General features: G+C 55.6%; 4 protein-coding genes across 4 annotated transcripts; 2 read left to right on the top strand and 2 right to left on the bottom strand.

The window, feature by feature from the left end:
• Positions 1 to 575: 575 nt before the first annotated feature.
• GUITHDRAFT_103807 (hypothetical protein) lies at positions 576 to 3,510 on the bottom strand (the record flags this gene model as incomplete). The annotated part of the gene is made up of 19 exons (XM_005837504.1): positions 576 to 662; positions 918 to 996; positions 1,043 to 1,089; positions 1,130 to 1,188; positions 1,259 to 1,332; positions 1,514 to 1,764; positions 1,868 to 1,934; positions 1,987 to 2,056; positions 2,167 to 2,292; positions 2,333 to 2,390; positions 2,434 to 2,496; positions 2,548 to 2,586; positions 2,715 to 2,793; positions 2,838 to 2,884; positions 2,929 to 3,015; positions 3,069 to 3,147; positions 3,191 to 3,228; positions 3,278 to 3,355; positions 3,406 to 3,510. 19 exons carry the CDS (start codon positions 3,508 to 3,510, stop codon positions 576 to 578), a joined length of 1,533 nt encoding a protein of 510 aa, XP_005837561.1.
• A 2,118-nt stretch (positions 3,511 to 5,628) lies between these two features.
• GUITHDRAFT_103806 (hypothetical protein) lies at positions 5,629 to 7,483 on the top strand (the record flags this gene model as incomplete). The annotated part of the gene is made up of 4 exons (XM_005837503.1): positions 5,629 to 6,264; positions 6,325 to 6,551; positions 6,582 to 7,199; positions 7,387 to 7,483. The coding sequence occupies 4 exons, from the start codon at positions 5,629 to 5,631 to the stop codon at positions 7,481 to 7,483; spliced, it is 1,578 nt and encodes a 525-aa protein (XP_005837560.1).
• Positions 7,484 to 7,693: 210 nt separating this feature from the next.
• Positions 7,694 to 8,714, bottom strand: GUITHDRAFT_103805 (hypothetical protein; the record flags this gene model as incomplete). Its single annotated transcript, XM_005837502.1, has 2 exons — positions 7,694 to 8,088; positions 8,300 to 8,714. The coding sequence occupies 2 exons, from the start codon at positions 8,712 to 8,714 to the stop codon at positions 7,694 to 7,696; spliced, it is 810 nt and encodes a 269-aa protein (XP_005837559.1).
• Positions 8,715 to 13,151: 4,437 nt separating this feature from the next.
• GUITHDRAFT_103804 (hypothetical protein) lies at positions 13,152 to 14,995 on the top strand (the record flags this gene model as incomplete). Its single annotated transcript, XM_005837501.1, has 14 exons — positions 13,152 to 13,481; positions 13,529 to 13,561; positions 13,608 to 13,663; positions 13,710 to 13,740; positions 13,790 to 13,858; positions 13,913 to 14,046; positions 14,104 to 14,141; positions 14,183 to 14,265; positions 14,309 to 14,346; positions 14,389 to 14,458; positions 14,499 to 14,657; positions 14,707 to 14,747; positions 14,795 to 14,864; positions 14,912 to 14,995. 14 exons carry the CDS (start codon positions 13,152 to 13,154, stop codon positions 14,993 to 14,995), a joined length of 1,236 nt encoding a protein of 411 aa, XP_005837558.1.
• Positions 14,996 to 15,004: the final 9 nt, after the last annotated feature.

Here is a 15,004-nt window from a genome sequence, read left to right as displayed (position 1 = left end):
GGAGGAGGAGGAGGAGGAGGAGGAGGGAGGAGGGAGGGAGGAGGAGGAGCGAGGGGAGGCGAGGGGAGGGAGGGGCAGAATGAAATGAAGAGAAACAAGGGCACTGAGAGAGCGCGCGGGAAAATATGCTGAGGATTGAGGAGGAGAAGGGATAGATGAGGAGAAACAAGGAGAGGAGAGGGAGAGCAAGAAGGAGAGAAGAACAGCGGGAAGATTTCGAGGGAGGAGGAAGGAGTTTGTAGAAGAATGAAGGGAAGGGAGTAATCTCGCTGCTTCTAGTTGCTAGAGGAGGAGAAGGCGAAGAACGGACTGCTGCAGCATCAGGTGAGGCTCACTCCCCCTTGTGGGAGAGACGTGAAGCTGACAAACTAGCAGCTTCTGCGACGGGGAAGAGATTATCCAGTGAGACAGGAAGAGAGTGAGCAGTCAGAAGTGCAGGAGTCATGGATTACACAATGACTTGAAGTTTATTCTCTTACTCTTATAGCCTCTTTTTTCTTCTCCTCCTCCTCTCCTCCTCTTCCATTCTTTTATCTTCTCTCCTCCTCCTCGCACCCTCAAGGATGAGCTGCCGGTCAGACGTGAGCCAGGTGCTCTCTCACCATCTTCTCGAAGTCACTCAACGTCAGCACCCCGTTGCTCCCGAACTGAGAGATGAGCGCCTGCTGACCATTTAGCTTCCCCTCTCCCTCCTCCTTCTCCTTCTGCCCCTCCTCCTCTTCCTCCCTTCTCTACTCCTCACCCTCTTCCTTCGCCTCTTCCTCTTTCCCATTCACTCCCTTTCCTCTCTCTTCCGCCTCCTCCCTCCCCACATGCCTCCTACCCGCTGACTCCACCTTCTTCGTGTTCTACCTCCTTGTCTTTTCCCACATAGATTTCTCCTCCTCTCATTCTCGTCCCTCACTCCCTCACCGCACCTTGGATTCTTCTTCCGACATGTTCTGCCCGAGGCTCTTGAGCGCGAGCTTGAATTCAGCAGGCTGGAGCAGACCGTCGCTGAGAGAAGGTGAGGAAAGGAACGTGGAGGAGGAGCAGGGAGAACCCAGAAGAGTCGAACGAGGAGAAGGCAAGAGCTATTCTTTCTTTGAGCTGCAGCAGGTCAGAGGAGGAAGAGTGGTAGCAGGAGCACCTTCTTCTCAGGCATGCCTCGAAACTGATCGGCGAGAAGGCTTGACGTCTGAGCGATCACTAACGAGAGCAAGTGAGGCAGAGAAGCCAAGGGGGAGGAGCAGGAGGGGAGCAAGGGAAGAGCATGTACCGTCTTTGGTCATGCTGATAGTCGTTTTCAAATCTTGTCTCATGCTCTGAAGTTTGAACATGACCAGATCGGGGCTGAATCCTCGCTCAGAGAGGAATAGATACACACAAGCAGACAGAGAAGGCAGAGGGATGAACGAGAGGGTAGGAAGGGGTAGAGGAGGAGGACAAGGAGGACAAGGAGGACAAGGAGGACAAGGAGGACAAGGAGGACAAGGAGGACAAGGAGGACAAGGAGGAGCAGCAGCAGCAGCACCTGCTCAGAGAGTCCTGGGAGACCTCCTTGATCTCTCCCTCGGAGAGTTGCATCACACTTCTGAACTCTTCGAAGTCGATGCTGCCATGGCGATTGATATCGAGCTTGTGGAAGACAGAGAAGAGCTGGTCCTCGTTCACGTAGCAGCCCAGAGACTTGAGAGCATCGCGCAGCTCGTTGATGTCTAGAGCCCCGTTGTGATCGAGGTCGACGTGATCGAAAAGCTCCTTCAGCTCCTTGATCCGCTGCTTCTGCTTTCATAGATCACCCCGCTCGACAATCTTTCCCTCTTGTCTCCCGCTTCATCTCTCTCATCCCTTCTCTCCATCTCCTTCTCTCCTCCACCAGCTCCACCTGTTGCAGCTCAGACGTCTGTGTCTGCTTCATCTCCTCTGCTATGCCATGCATGATCATCACATTCCTGTAAGTGAAACAGTCTCACAGGAGGGAGCAAGCAGCGCAGGTCAGCTGACCTGTACTGGCCAGGAAGGGATTCGAGGATACGGCGAGAGCGCGGGGAGATGGCTCGAACTCTCATCTTGTCTGCCGTCCAGACGTGAGACGAGTCACTTCCTCCCTCCCTCACCGACGACAGTCAGGAACTTTGTGCTCATGCTCTCCTCTTTCTGTGTCCTCGTCAGTTTCACGTCAACCAGGAGGAGCAGACGCGCTCGCCTCGTCGGGATCAGATGTGAACGTCTCCATGGGGAGAGCAGGAGACGCCTCAGCCTCTGATGGCTTCTCTTCAGCCTGAACGGGCGGCTTGGCAAGAACAGGGGCTATAGAGCCTTCAGGTCTGCAAGAACCCGATCCCTTCACCTCTCGGCTTCTCTCCTCCGTTGACGCTTTGAATCTTCTTGGACAGGAAAGCTTTCGCCTGCTTCCGCATCAGGAGCCTGCAACTCTCTCTTGTGAATCACATTGTTGAGACAGCGGGACGTCGGGCTCAATTCATCAGTTTGCGACGCTTCTTTCAGGATACTCTGAAGTTTTTCCTGCACCGAGGTCCTTCGAACTGCGACGAGCTGTCAGACCGACTGCATGCCCTTCCCTGAGATCAGGAGATCGCATGCCTGCATGCCCAACAATCAAGTGTTCGAAGTCTTGCAACGTCATTCGCTTGGAGCTTGTCCCTTGCAAACAAAGGTCCTGCTTCCCCCTCAGTCGCTCAACACGGAGCAGCACAAGAACTGACGCGAACCTTGATGTGAAGGTCAGCGAACTTGGTCCTGAGTTGCTTCGTTGCTTGTTCGATCTCGCTCTCTTCCAGCACTCCGTCGCTTCATTGGAGTATCACATCAAATGGTCTTCAACTTGTACTCACCCGTTGACGTCCAAACTGTTGAATATCTCTTTGACAAGAACCTTCACCTGCTCACGCTCAGCGAATCTTAGTCATATCTAAACAGTTTCACCTGAGACCGTTCTTTCGTCTCAATGACAAATCGCTCGAAGTTGGAAAGATGAATTCCTTTTTCTTCATGATGAACCTTGCAGAATTCCTGTCATGATTCCTCTCAGCGGGTAGGAAGAAGCGGTTCTCGACATTCCATACCAGAACTTCATCGTCGGTGACTTCGTGTCCTCTGCTTTTCATACAAACTTTGACCTCTCGCAGATCCAGAACTCCATCGCTGATGCAGGTTTCAGTCGGCAACATGTGAGAGCCGCACTCACCCATCAACGTCATGCTCGCGGAACAATGTCGCAATGTCCTGAGATCGCCGCGTGAGGATGGCAAGAGATGGTCAGCAGTGCCAACACCTCAAGCTCCGTTGGCAGGCTGCCGACATCATATCCAAGCGACTGCGCTCGGGTGATAAGCGAAGACAACCTTGAACCCTGAGGCTGAGGTGAATCGTGGGAAACATGCCATGCTAGGGTTCACTCACACTCTCTTCTCCACTATGTAGGGTGGCCTGACTCAATAATCCGAGCGCAGTCTTGAGTGACTCTGCTGAAGATGCTCGTTCGATCGCCCAGGATTTTTGAGGCATTGGTGTTGTAGCTTTAGCGCAATTTTTGGATTCGTTTCTCTCCTCTGAGTCTCTTCTCTCTTCTCTCTTCTCTCTTCTCTCTCCTACTTCTCTCTTCTCTCTTCTCTCTCCTCTCTTCTCTCTTCTCTCTCCTCTCTCCTACTTGTTCAGTCTCTTTTCTTGTAGGGGCTCAACGCTTTGCCGGGACCATTCAGGGTAGTGTGGAAATGGGGAGACAGAAGTGGGGTGGGGTGAAAAAGGAGGGGATTCAGGAAGGGTAAAAGAAGGGGTACTTTGATACCTGTCGAGTGGAAGTATCCCCTACACCATGGGGTAGGGGGTGAGGGGGGGTAAGGCAATCGAAACCAAGGGGTCACTGCTAATCTAAAACTTGTCTAGTACAAATAATTAAAATGTATGAGATGGTACAATATGGAGGGGCCCTGCGGTACAGTATATCTAATCGATCAGTATTTCTATAATTTTATATCAAAATATGTATAGTATTATTAAAACAAATACTACTGCACAAAGATTTTCTCCTACACTATGGAACTCTTCTTTAGTACCGGCCTCAGATTCCTGCTAGGACCGTGGGTGGACCTCCAGGGGGCTATCGGTTAGGATAGACTTGTAAAGTAAAAGTAAAGACGGTCGACTCGGCGGCAGTCACGCGGCCGTCGAGACCGTCGGGCCGATCGGATCCCGACCGTCAAAATAGACTTGTACTAAACCAAAGTCACGCAGATATCACATTGACCTTAGTTGTAACAAGACAGTTTTTGCTCAAGACCGAATTGTCTTGTTACAAGGCTTGTCTGGTGCGAGGCGCATGACGCCCTTGCGGGCGGCGCGGACTCCCCTTTCTCCGTCCGCGGCCACCCGCTTTGTGGCGGCAGCGGACGTCTCGACTGACAGTGGTCAGTCGGCTGCCTCCGGGTATCGCGTCTAAGGGATTGTATTCCTCCTGCGTGCTTGCTTGACCCTTCGGCTGCTTGTCTGCGCGGCTTCGCGCTTGGGCTGGCGGTGCCGCGTCTGGGTGCCAGCAGTGCTGACGGTTGTTTTCGGGCTTGTGTTTTGTGTGTGATTGTGCAGCTTCTCGCTGTGCGCTGTGTGCCTGGAGGTTCAGCTTGTTCCTGCTTTGTTTTGCTTGAGGCACTTTTTACCTTCTGCCAGTAAATCCGTATCTGACACCCTCCGCTTCATCTGGTATCTGGCGGACATCATTGCTCAGCGCTCGATGCCTCTTGAGGATGCGGCGTTTGGACGGCACTTCGTGCCTGATGACGGGCCTGCCGCTGCTGAGGTCTCCGGAGGTCCCCGATGGGGAAACACTTCGACTGACAGTGGTCAGTCGGCTGCCTCCGGGTATCGCGTCTAAGGGATGTTATTCCTCCTGCATGCTCCTGCTGCTTGTTGCTTGATTGCTTGACCCTTAGGCTGCTTGTCTGCGCGGCTTCGCGCTTGGGCTGGCGGTGCCGCGTCTGGGTGCCAGCAGTGCTGGTTGTTTTCGGGCTTGTGTTTTGTGTGTGATTGTGCAGCTTCTCGCTGTGCGCTGTGTGCCTGCCGGTTCAGCTTGTTCCTGCTTTGTTTTGCTTGAGGCACTTTTTACCTTCTGCCAGTAAATCCTGTTCGTTCCTCGAGCGGTACCGTGTTCCTGTGTCCAGCCTCCCTCCGTCCGCTGCCCCTGGCGGACCCCCGGGCAGCGCCGGCTCCTTGTCGGCGGCTGCCCTTTCTCCGTCCGCGGCCGCCCGCTTTGTGGCGGCAGCGGACGTCTCGACTGACAGTGGTCAGTCGGCTGCCTCCGGGTATCGCGTCTAAGGGATGTTATTCCTCCTGCATGCTCCTGCTGCTTGTTGCTTGATTGCTTGACCCTTAGGCTGCTTGTCTGCGCGGCTTCGCGCTTGGGCTGGCGGTGCCGCGTCTGGGTGCCAGCAGTGCTGGTTGTTTTCAGCCGCGCCCATGTTGCAGCGTCTGAGAAGATTCGCAAACATCGCGCTTCATATGCTATGCCTACTCCCCCTCGAGCGTTCATCCCTCTTGCCATCTCGACGGTCGACGGTACCCTGCATCCTGACACCCTCCGCTTCGTCTAGTATTTGGCGGACATCATTGCTCAGCGCTCGATGCCTCTTGAGGATGCGGCGTTTGGTCGGCACTTCGTGCCTGATGACGGACCTGCTAGCTGAGGTCTTGGCTCGCAAACGCGCCGCCACCTATCAGCGCCTCACTATGCAGCTGACGCTGGAGGCGCTCTTGTCTGGTGCGAGGCGCATGACGCCCTTGCGGGCGCAAGCACTTCTGCCAGTAAATCCTATGCACTTCTCGAGCCAGAGGACAGCTCCTCCTCGGACTTTGTCGAGTCGCCCGAGGGGGAGTCTTCGCCGGAGGTCTCCGACTCCGATGGGGGAAACACGTCGAGTGGCGCCGACGATCGGCGCGGAGCCGGCCAAGCGTCTCCGTCCCTCACTGTGCCACTCTCCGATGCGAGTCTCGAGCTACTACCCCCTCAAGGCCTTCCCGCACCGCTATGCTCAGATGCTCGACTGCTATCTCCATGGCATGCCGATCTGCCAGTGTCCGACAAAATGTGATGGATGTCAGCGCGAGCTCGATCCCTCCGTTGCTGCACATCATCTCCAGACCTGCAAACGCCGATCCTCCAAGCTTCCCACGGCGCATGACAACCTTACTCGTACGATTCGGTCGATGCTGAACGAAGCTGGTCTTCAGAGCGTCATCGATACAGTCGGGGATCCTCGTTCTCGACGGCAGGTACCCTTTTTCCCTTCTGCCAGTAAATCCTATATCCACTCCCATCCTCATGGCCGCAAGATGAAGGGCGATATCCACATTCCTGGAATCCGCGATCGAGGGTCCGAGCAGTACGAGGGCTTGATGGCGGACGTGACGTTGGTCCACCCTTACATTGGTAGCTCTGCCGACCTGACCAAGTGGGGGGAGGTCAACCTCGACGCCCTCCATGTTGCAGCGTCTGAGAAGATTCGCAAACATCGCGCTGCATATGCTATGACTACCAATATAGGATTTACTGGCAGAAGGTAAAAAGTGCCTCAAGCAAAACAAAGCAGGACTACTCCTCCTCGAGCGTTCATCCCTCTTGCCATCTCGACGGACGGTACCCTGCATCCTGACACCCTCCGCTTCATCTGGTATCTCGCGGACATCATTGCTCAGCGCTCGATGCCTCTTGAGGATGCGGCGTTTGGTCGGCACTTCGTGCCTGATGACGGACCTGCTGCTGAGGTCTTGGCTCGCAAACGCGCCGCCACCCATCAGCGCCTCACCATGCAGCTGACGCTGGAAGCGCTCTTGTCTGGTGCGAGGCGCATGACGCCCTTGCGGGCGCAAGCACTTCTCGAGCCAGAGGACAGCTCATCCTCGGACTTTGTCGAGTCGCCCGAGGAGTCTTCGCCGGAGGTCTCCGACTCCGATGGGGGAAACCCTTCGAGTGGCCCCGACGATCGGCGCGGAGCTGGCGAGGCGTCTCCGTCCCTCACTGTGACGTCGGGTGCCTCCGGAGAGCTCGACACCAATGCTGCTGGTCCGAGCTCGCCTGCTTCCTCCCCGGCATCGGTCGGGTCACGCCGGTCCTTGGGCATTGCCGCGGCGTCGCCGCCGTCACGGGCGGCTACCACTGACTCGGCTACCGCTGACTCGGAGGCTAGCGAGGAGGACTACCTCGAGCGGTACCGTGTTCCTGTGTCCAGCCTCCCTCCGTTCGCTGCCCCTGGCGGACCCCCGGGCAGCGCCGGCTCCTTGTCGGCGGCTGCCCTTTCTCCGTCCGCGGCCGCCCGCTTTGTGGCGGCAGCGGATATATATATATATAGGATTTACTGGCAGAAGGTAAAAAGTGCCTCAAGCAAAACAAAGCAGGAACAAGCTGAACCGGCAGGCACACAGTCCACAGCGAGAAGCTGCGGACGTCTCGACTGACAGTGGTCAGTCGGCTGCCTCCGGGTATCGCGTCTAAGGGATGTTATTCCTCCTGCATGCTCCTGCTGCTTGTTGCTTGATTGCTTGACCCTTAGGCTGCTTGTCTGCGCGGCTTCGCGCTTGGGCTGGCGGTGCCGCGTCTGGGTGCCAGCAGTGCTGGTTGTTTTCAGCCGCGCCCATGTTGCAGCGTCTGAGAAGATTCGCAAACATCGCGCTTCATATGCTATGCCTACTCCCCCTCGAGCGTTCATCCCTCTTGCCATCTCGACGGTCGACGGTACCCTGCATCCTCGAGCTCTCCGGAGGCACCCGACGTCACAGTGAGGGACGGAGACGCCTCGCCAGCTCCGCGCCGATCGTCGGGGCCACTCGAAGTGTGTCCCCCATCGGAGTCGGAGACCTCCGGCGAAGACTCCTCGGGCGACTCGACAAAGTCCGAGGATGAGCTGTCCTCTGGCTCGAGAAGTGCTTGCGCCCGCAAGGGCGTCATGCGCCTCGCACCAGACAAGAGCGCTTCCAGCGTCAGCTGCATGGTGAGGCGCTGATGGGTGGCGGCGCGTTTGCGAGCCAAGACCTCAGCAGCAGGTCCGTCATCAGGCACGAAGTGCCGACCAAACGCCGCATCCTCAGAGGCATCGAGCGCTGAGCAATGATGTCCGCGAGATACCAGATGAAGCGGAGGGTGTCAGGATGCAGGGTACCGTCCGTCGAGATGGCAAGAGGGAATGAACGCTCGAGGGGAGTAGTCATGGCAATGCAGCGCGATGTTTGCGAATCTTCTCAGACGCTGCAACATGGAGGGCGTCGAGGTTGACCTCCCCCCACTTGGTCAGGTACAGGTCGGCAGAGCTACCAATGTAAGGGTGGACCAACGTCACGTCCGCCATCAAGCCCTCGTACTGCTCGGACCCTCGATCGCGGATTCCAGGAATGTGGATATCGCCCTTCATCTTGCGGCCATGAGGATGGGAGGGTACCTGCCGTCGAGAACGAGGATCCCCCACTGTATCGATGACGCTCTGAAGACCAGCTTCGTTCAGCATCGACCGAATCGTACGAGTAAGGTTGTCATGCGCCGTGGGAAGCTTGGAGGATCGGCGTTTGCAGGTCTGGAGATGATGTGCAGCAACGGAGGGATCGAGCTCGCGCTGACATCCATCACATTTTGTCGGACACTGGCAGATCGGCATGCCATGGAGATAGCAGTCGAGCATCTGAGCATAGCGGTGCGGGAAGGCCTTGAGGGGGTAGTAGCTCGAGACTCGCATCGGAGAGTGGCTCAGGTCTCGCTCAGGAAAATGAGCGAAGACGGTAGACTGCAAGACCCTAAGGTAAAAAGTGCCTCAAGCACGCGATACCCGGAGGCAGCCGACTGACCACTGTCAGTCGAGACGTCCGCTGCTGCCACAAAGCGGGCGGCCGCGGACGGAGAAAGGGCACATGCCGTTCACTTTCAGGCCTTTCGTTAATTTGGCACTTAAATTTTTCGGCAGGGTCTTTTTTTTCCTAGGCGTGCTATTTTGATAAACGAGTTAGAGACCCCACTTCATAGTACCCATTTGTTTTAGTTTATTTCAACAATCCTCTTTACAAGTTATTTTAACGGTAGCCTAAGTTACAGTACGGTACCGACACATACCCTATGGTACTACTTTCAGTACCAGTTGCAATCCTCCTTGCCTTGACGGACAATGGCGGCGCAATCAGGGCGGCCACCGTCGTCAAGGGCTGCCTCATCGCTCGGCATTGCCAAAAGGAGGAGATTGGAGCAAGAGAACAAGTTGATCCTCTTCATTCGCATGAGATACATCCAAGAGGCACCGTTGTTCCTTGCAGCAAATGCCTTCGATCATTCTGTGCACTTTGAATTACTACACCACGTTGAAGGTTTAGACATGTCATTCAATCTGGTACCATGTCATGGTGTGAGGTTTACTGATGTCAATGGGAAATTTCGAAGTGGAATCATCCGAAATTGGAAAGGAAGAATGTCAACTTCTTTAAAACCAGAAAACAAACTGATTTCTTCCGTCTCAACATCGATCTGCACAAGATTAAGACTACGGTAGTATAATTAACTGGTTTCGCAAACGTGGGAAGCCCTTCTTGAAACCCTGGATGAAAAGGCCAGTGCAGTTGGACCATCAGTACATCACTCTTACAGAATCTCGTCATTAACAGAGAATTTCCTGTGCCTTTCAAGGATGAACCCTACATGATAGAACCTGGATCAGGTTCGTTATATTTCGAGGGCGCACTGACAGTCACCTTGAAACGAAATTAGAGGACGCAATACACATGCATCTCTTTCAAGTTCGAAAGAATGGTACGATTGTGCACGTTTCACACAGAGATTTGGAGGCATCCAGATTGAACGCGACTTTACTCAGACATTAATTTACTTTGAAGGACTGCCACAACAAAGTGAAGTGTGCTCGAACCGAATTGTTGAATTTCTTCTTGTCATCTGCATTGCGTGAAGGTCCATCAGTGACTATCGCATGGACAGTGCATATCCCACACATGGTCAAGTTGCCCGTTAGATGCAGTAGCAGTTTTCTTCTTCTCCGAGTCCAATGTAGCTGTTCCCGATCATGGCAGCAGCTCGATATGCATCTCTTCCCTGAAGTTGATGTCGGTGCTCGATGCACGACATGTTCAATAGTCAGGCTAGTTGAATGCCATATTTCTCGTAGAAATGTACAAACTGATCGCCCACATGCCCTGACATCATGCTGTGCAAATAGAAAGACTGCAGCAGTCTCGCTTGTCCGATTGATCTGACTAACTTGAAAGCAACACCCCTAATTTTGAAAGGAAGTGCTTTGACGTCTTCCTTCTCTTCAATTTCGAAATAGCTTCCTCCCAAAGAAGCTGTTTGTCTCTGTCAGGCACCAGCAGTTGAATGATCGAGGCAGGACCGTCTTTCGCCGCCTGCTGCGGGAGCAGCCGTCCCGTCTCCTGCAGGCCCTCCCGGTATCTGCAGGCATCGATGACAACAAGGAAACAGACTGAGAGTCACAGTGTAGTCCTCTACCTCCTCCTCGGTCTCCATCGTCCCTACCTCACAGGGGATCAGGTCGTCTTCTTTGGCCCTTCCTGCCTTCATCCCATGGCCAGCGTAGAAGAGGACGACTAGCCTCCTCAGCTCTTGGTGCCAGCCTAGTCGCATCCCTGATAGCGTTCTCCAGCTCCCACCCCGGCTGCACGTACTTGTCGGACGGTCCGCTCTAGTATGCAGAGGCCGAACACCCGGGGCGGCTCCAGGAACAGAATCTCCTGATGGAGAGGAGACTGCCAGGAAGCCCGTTCCTCTAGCGCACAGTGACGGGATGCTGTTGAGGAAGAAACGTCATGCGACATAAATGACTGGTGGAGGCGCATAACAGTGAGTATTCATAACAGTGAGCATTGAGGGATTTCTCTGTGGATTCATATATCCTCTCAGTGTGAGGAGATAAAAAGGGGGTAGGGTGGTGGAGGGGGGAACTTCTGTACCATGAAACCTCTCTTTTGTACCAATATGTTTTCATACAGTACAATCTATACTACCATGTATTTGATGGGTAAAACTAAAATTGCAGTACCTCTAAAACCAAGGCGGGGGAAGGGTTCCACGCCAGAGGAATTCAAATCACCCCACCCCGCTTATGTCCAGTCTCTCTACCCCCCCTTTGATCGGTGAAAACAGGGGGTAGTCAACAGAGAGTGTATATACGGAACCCATGTGAACCCCAAAAAAAGTAGAAAAAAAAAGACCAGATTTGCTAGGGGCTGCATATGGGTTTGTGAACGGCATGGCCGCCGACAAGGAGCCGGCGTTGCCCGGGGGTCCGCCTGGGGCAGCGGACGGAGGGAGGCTGGACACAGGAACACGGTACCGCTAGAGTGATCTCTCGTCGACTCGTCACATGAGCACTTCATTCCTCCGCCACGCGCGATGCCGCGCAGACAAGCTGCGAGGGTCAAGCAACAGTCTGTCAGAGGAGGGGTAACTAGCAGCAGGAGGGGACGTCCAAAATGAAACCCCCTTAGACGCGACTGGCACTGTCAGTCGACGAGACGTCCGCCGCCGCCGCAAAGCTGGCGGTCGCAGACGAAGAAAGGGCAGCCGCCGACAAGGAGCCGGCGCTAGAGACGAGTCGACGAGAGCGCGCAAACCAAGTATGTGTACTAGGAGAAGTTTTACTCGCATAAGGTAAAAAGTGCCTCAAGCAAAACAAAGCAGGAACAAGCTAAACCTCCTGGCACACAGCGCACAGCGAGAAGCTGCACAATCACACACAAAACACAAGCCCGAAAACAACCAGCACTGCTGTTAACCGTCAGCAGCCTCGGACCCGGCATCGGCGGGCCAGCCCAAGCGCGAAGCCGCGCAGACAAGCAGCCTAAGGGTCAAGCAATCAAGCAACAGCATGCAGGAGGAATACAATCCCTTAGACGCGATACCCGGAGGCAGCCGACTGACCACTGTCAGTCGAGACGTCCGCTGCCGCCACCGTTCAAGCGGCTGGCGGCCGTGGACGGAGAAAAGGCAGCCGCCGACAAGGAGCCGGCGTTGCCCGGGGGTCCGCCTGGCACTCAGGCTGGCAGTGGGGCAGCGCCGGGACGGAGGGAGGCTGGACACAGGAGCACGGTACCGCTCGAGGTAGTCCTCCTCGCTAGCCTCCGAGTAGAGTTGTCCAACCTCGGAGCCAGACGGCCCGGCCCCTCAGTCTCCAACAACCTCGAGGTAGGGCCAAGCAACAGGCGCTACCGGGAGGGGTACGGACGTCCAGTGGCGTCGCTGAGCGTTTACGTGACGGAATACAAGTTTGTTAGACTTGTACTAGTCCAAAGTCACGCAGATATCACATCGACCTTACTAAGGTTGTAACAAGACAGTTTTTGCTCAAGACCGAGTTTAATGCACACAAAAACCAGAATTGAGGAGCACATGAGAGATAGACTGTATGCTAGGATGTGAAACCCAAGCATCCAGACATGAGAGGACCTTAGCAAGACGGCTAGGAAAGCCCCCTCTTCGTCCCACACGCTACATTGGCCGCCTCGAAACACGTAAGTTGTCTGGGTTTACAGGACTCCGGGAGAGTTTTCGTACGGTAACTCGGCGCTACTATCATGCTGACTGGCACGGCTGGCATACGCTCCATCACTTCCAGTTTCAAGTTTTACTCGCAAAACCCCGAGGGGTAAAAACTGAAGTGCCTCCGAAGTGCTGCTGAGCCGAAGAAAGCGGCGGAGTCTGACATGGCCCGTGGTGTAGTGCACTGAGCAGCCGCCCGGCTGCCAGAGGGCCTCCTCGGCGGAGGGGCCCGGGCTCGTCGACGAACTTCGGAAGCTCAGCCGGTGACGGTGTCACTGTTGGCCCGGCCCGGCGGGCCGCCGCCGGGCACTGCCGCCGCGCCGGGCCCGGCTCAGTGCCGCGGCTCACTGACGGTCAGGCCGCCGGGCGGCTGCCGGCCGGCCGCTGAGTGGCTGGCCGGGCGGCACAAAGGGTGTGTGCGGGGACGAGGACACAGTATCGGAGCGTCGGGATGGCGAGTTGGGAGGAAACTCCGTTGCTATCACAAGCCGAAGAATGGGAGAGAGGAGAGAGGAGAGAGAAGAGAGCGAAAGAAGAGATACCAGATAGAGGAGGATCAAAAGAACGTGTGGGATTCAGAGTCTACCTTGTCTGTTCTTGGGTTCTTTTCCTTGAAGGCATGGGTGGTTTATCCAGTCTTGCTCTCAGTTACTTCTACAAGTCGACCCTCAAGGCTGATCCTGCTCTGCTCTCCTCCATCTCTTCAATCTCTGCTCTTCCATGGACCTGCAAGCCTATCTACGGCTTCTTGTCTGATGCCTACCCATTGCTTGGCTTTCGTCGTCGCCCCTACCTCGCCCTTGGAGGAGCTGCTGCTGCATTAAGTTGGATTTACATGGCGACATACGTTAATGATCCATGGACGGGAGGTGTCTGCATGACGTTCGGGTCCGCTGGAATGGCAGTTGCCAACGTCATGGCAGAGGCGATCCTGGTAGAGAGGTCACAGGTGACCAGTACTGCTTTGCCGAGGCAAGCTCATGCTGTGTGCGACAGGGGGAGACGCAAGAGTTCGCATCGCACCTCCAGGTATCCTCTCCCGAGCGCATCGTTTCCCTTGAGATGTTGGCGGCAGTCAGTTGTGTGGGGAGCCGCTTCTGTCGGTTCCTTGATCTCTTCCTTCCTTGGCGGGTACGCAGCTCCCTCGTTGCGGTCCACGCCTGACCCGCCTGCTCAGCTACCTGCTGGAAATCATGTCAGACCGGCAGGTGACGTCATCATGCCCGAACCCATCGACGTGACGACGTTCAAGCGCAGGTCTTCCTCCTCTCCGCCGTCTTCCCCCTCACCCTCGTGCCATTGTCGCTGCTGTCACCCGAGAAACGGGTGACTTTGAGTGCTTGCGAGCTGCTGTGTTCGCTGAGAGCGATGGCCTGTCAGAGGGAGTCAGACAAGCTGGATCCCTCAGACCTGAGCAACAAGGTTAGGGCCTTGTACCTCACGCTGATGATGCCGGAGATCCTTTATCCTACTCTCTTCATTTTCATGCTCAACGCGACGCCGTCGACAGGAAGGTGCGAGACAGGATGCCTGCCAGCACGCAATCGCAGAGGCTGACGTGCTGGACTCAGCGCGTGGTTTTACTTCTACAGTTCGAAGCCTCCTCTCGGTAAGTCTGCGACGTGCGGGACGTGAGGTGAGTAGGAGCAGGTGTAGGGTTCTCCGCTGAGTTTCTCGGGACCATCAACGTCGTGGGGTCGATCTTCAACCTAGCGGGAGTGATCCTCTTTCAGGTCCTCCGCATCAAGCTTGCTTCGTCCTAACTCATGCTGCAAGTCCTTCCTAAGGACTCTGCCTTTCCGTCCGCTGCTCCTGTAAGTGACTCGGGTGCTTCGGTCACAGTGAGAGCGATACAGCTGGGGTACCATCGTGTCCTCCGTCCTCGGGTTATCCAACTTGGTCCTCGTCTTCCACGTCAACCGACAGGTCCGCTTGCTCTTCGCGTCCTCCTCCTCACGTGTCTCAGTGGAACATCCCCGACGAGTGGTTCTGTCTCGGAGAGGGTGCGGTGCAGGCGGTGGTTGGGTGGATCTCTACCATGCCCATCATCGTCCTCGCGAGTCGACTCTGCCCGGAAGGCATGGAGGCGACCATGTACGCGCTCATCATGTCCATCAACAACCTGGTGAGTTCTCGGCCCTTCGCCTGCCACACACTCACGCAGGTTCTCTCAGGGGGGAGTGCTGGGGTCTCAGTTGGGCGCTCTCATCACCATGTGAGAGGAGGGGGAGGGAGGAGGCGAGCAGTTGAAAGAGAGTGCAGGTGGCTCGGCGTCTCTTCTTCCAACCTAGATCACTTCTGGTTGCTTGTCACCATATGCAATGTGAGCTCGGTAAGCTGCTGCTGCCGCCGCCGCCGCTGCCGCTGACGCGATGCTAGCTGGTGCCGCTGGTCTTCATAAACTGGATTCCAGCAGGGGATCCACAGCTGGTGAGAAATCGAGGGATGGAGAGCTTGACATGAAAAGGTTTG

The sequence above is a fragment of the Guillardia theta genome (genome assembly GCF_000315625.1).
Source record: "Guillardia theta CCMP2712 unplaced genomic scaffold GUITHscaffold_14, whole genome shotgun sequence".
Lineage (NCBI taxonomy): Eukaryota > Cryptophyceae > Pyrenomonadales > Geminigeraceae > Guillardia > Guillardia theta.
The sequence above is the reverse complement of the archived record's forward strand: the minus strand, read 5'-3'. Positions and strand labels throughout refer to the sequence as shown.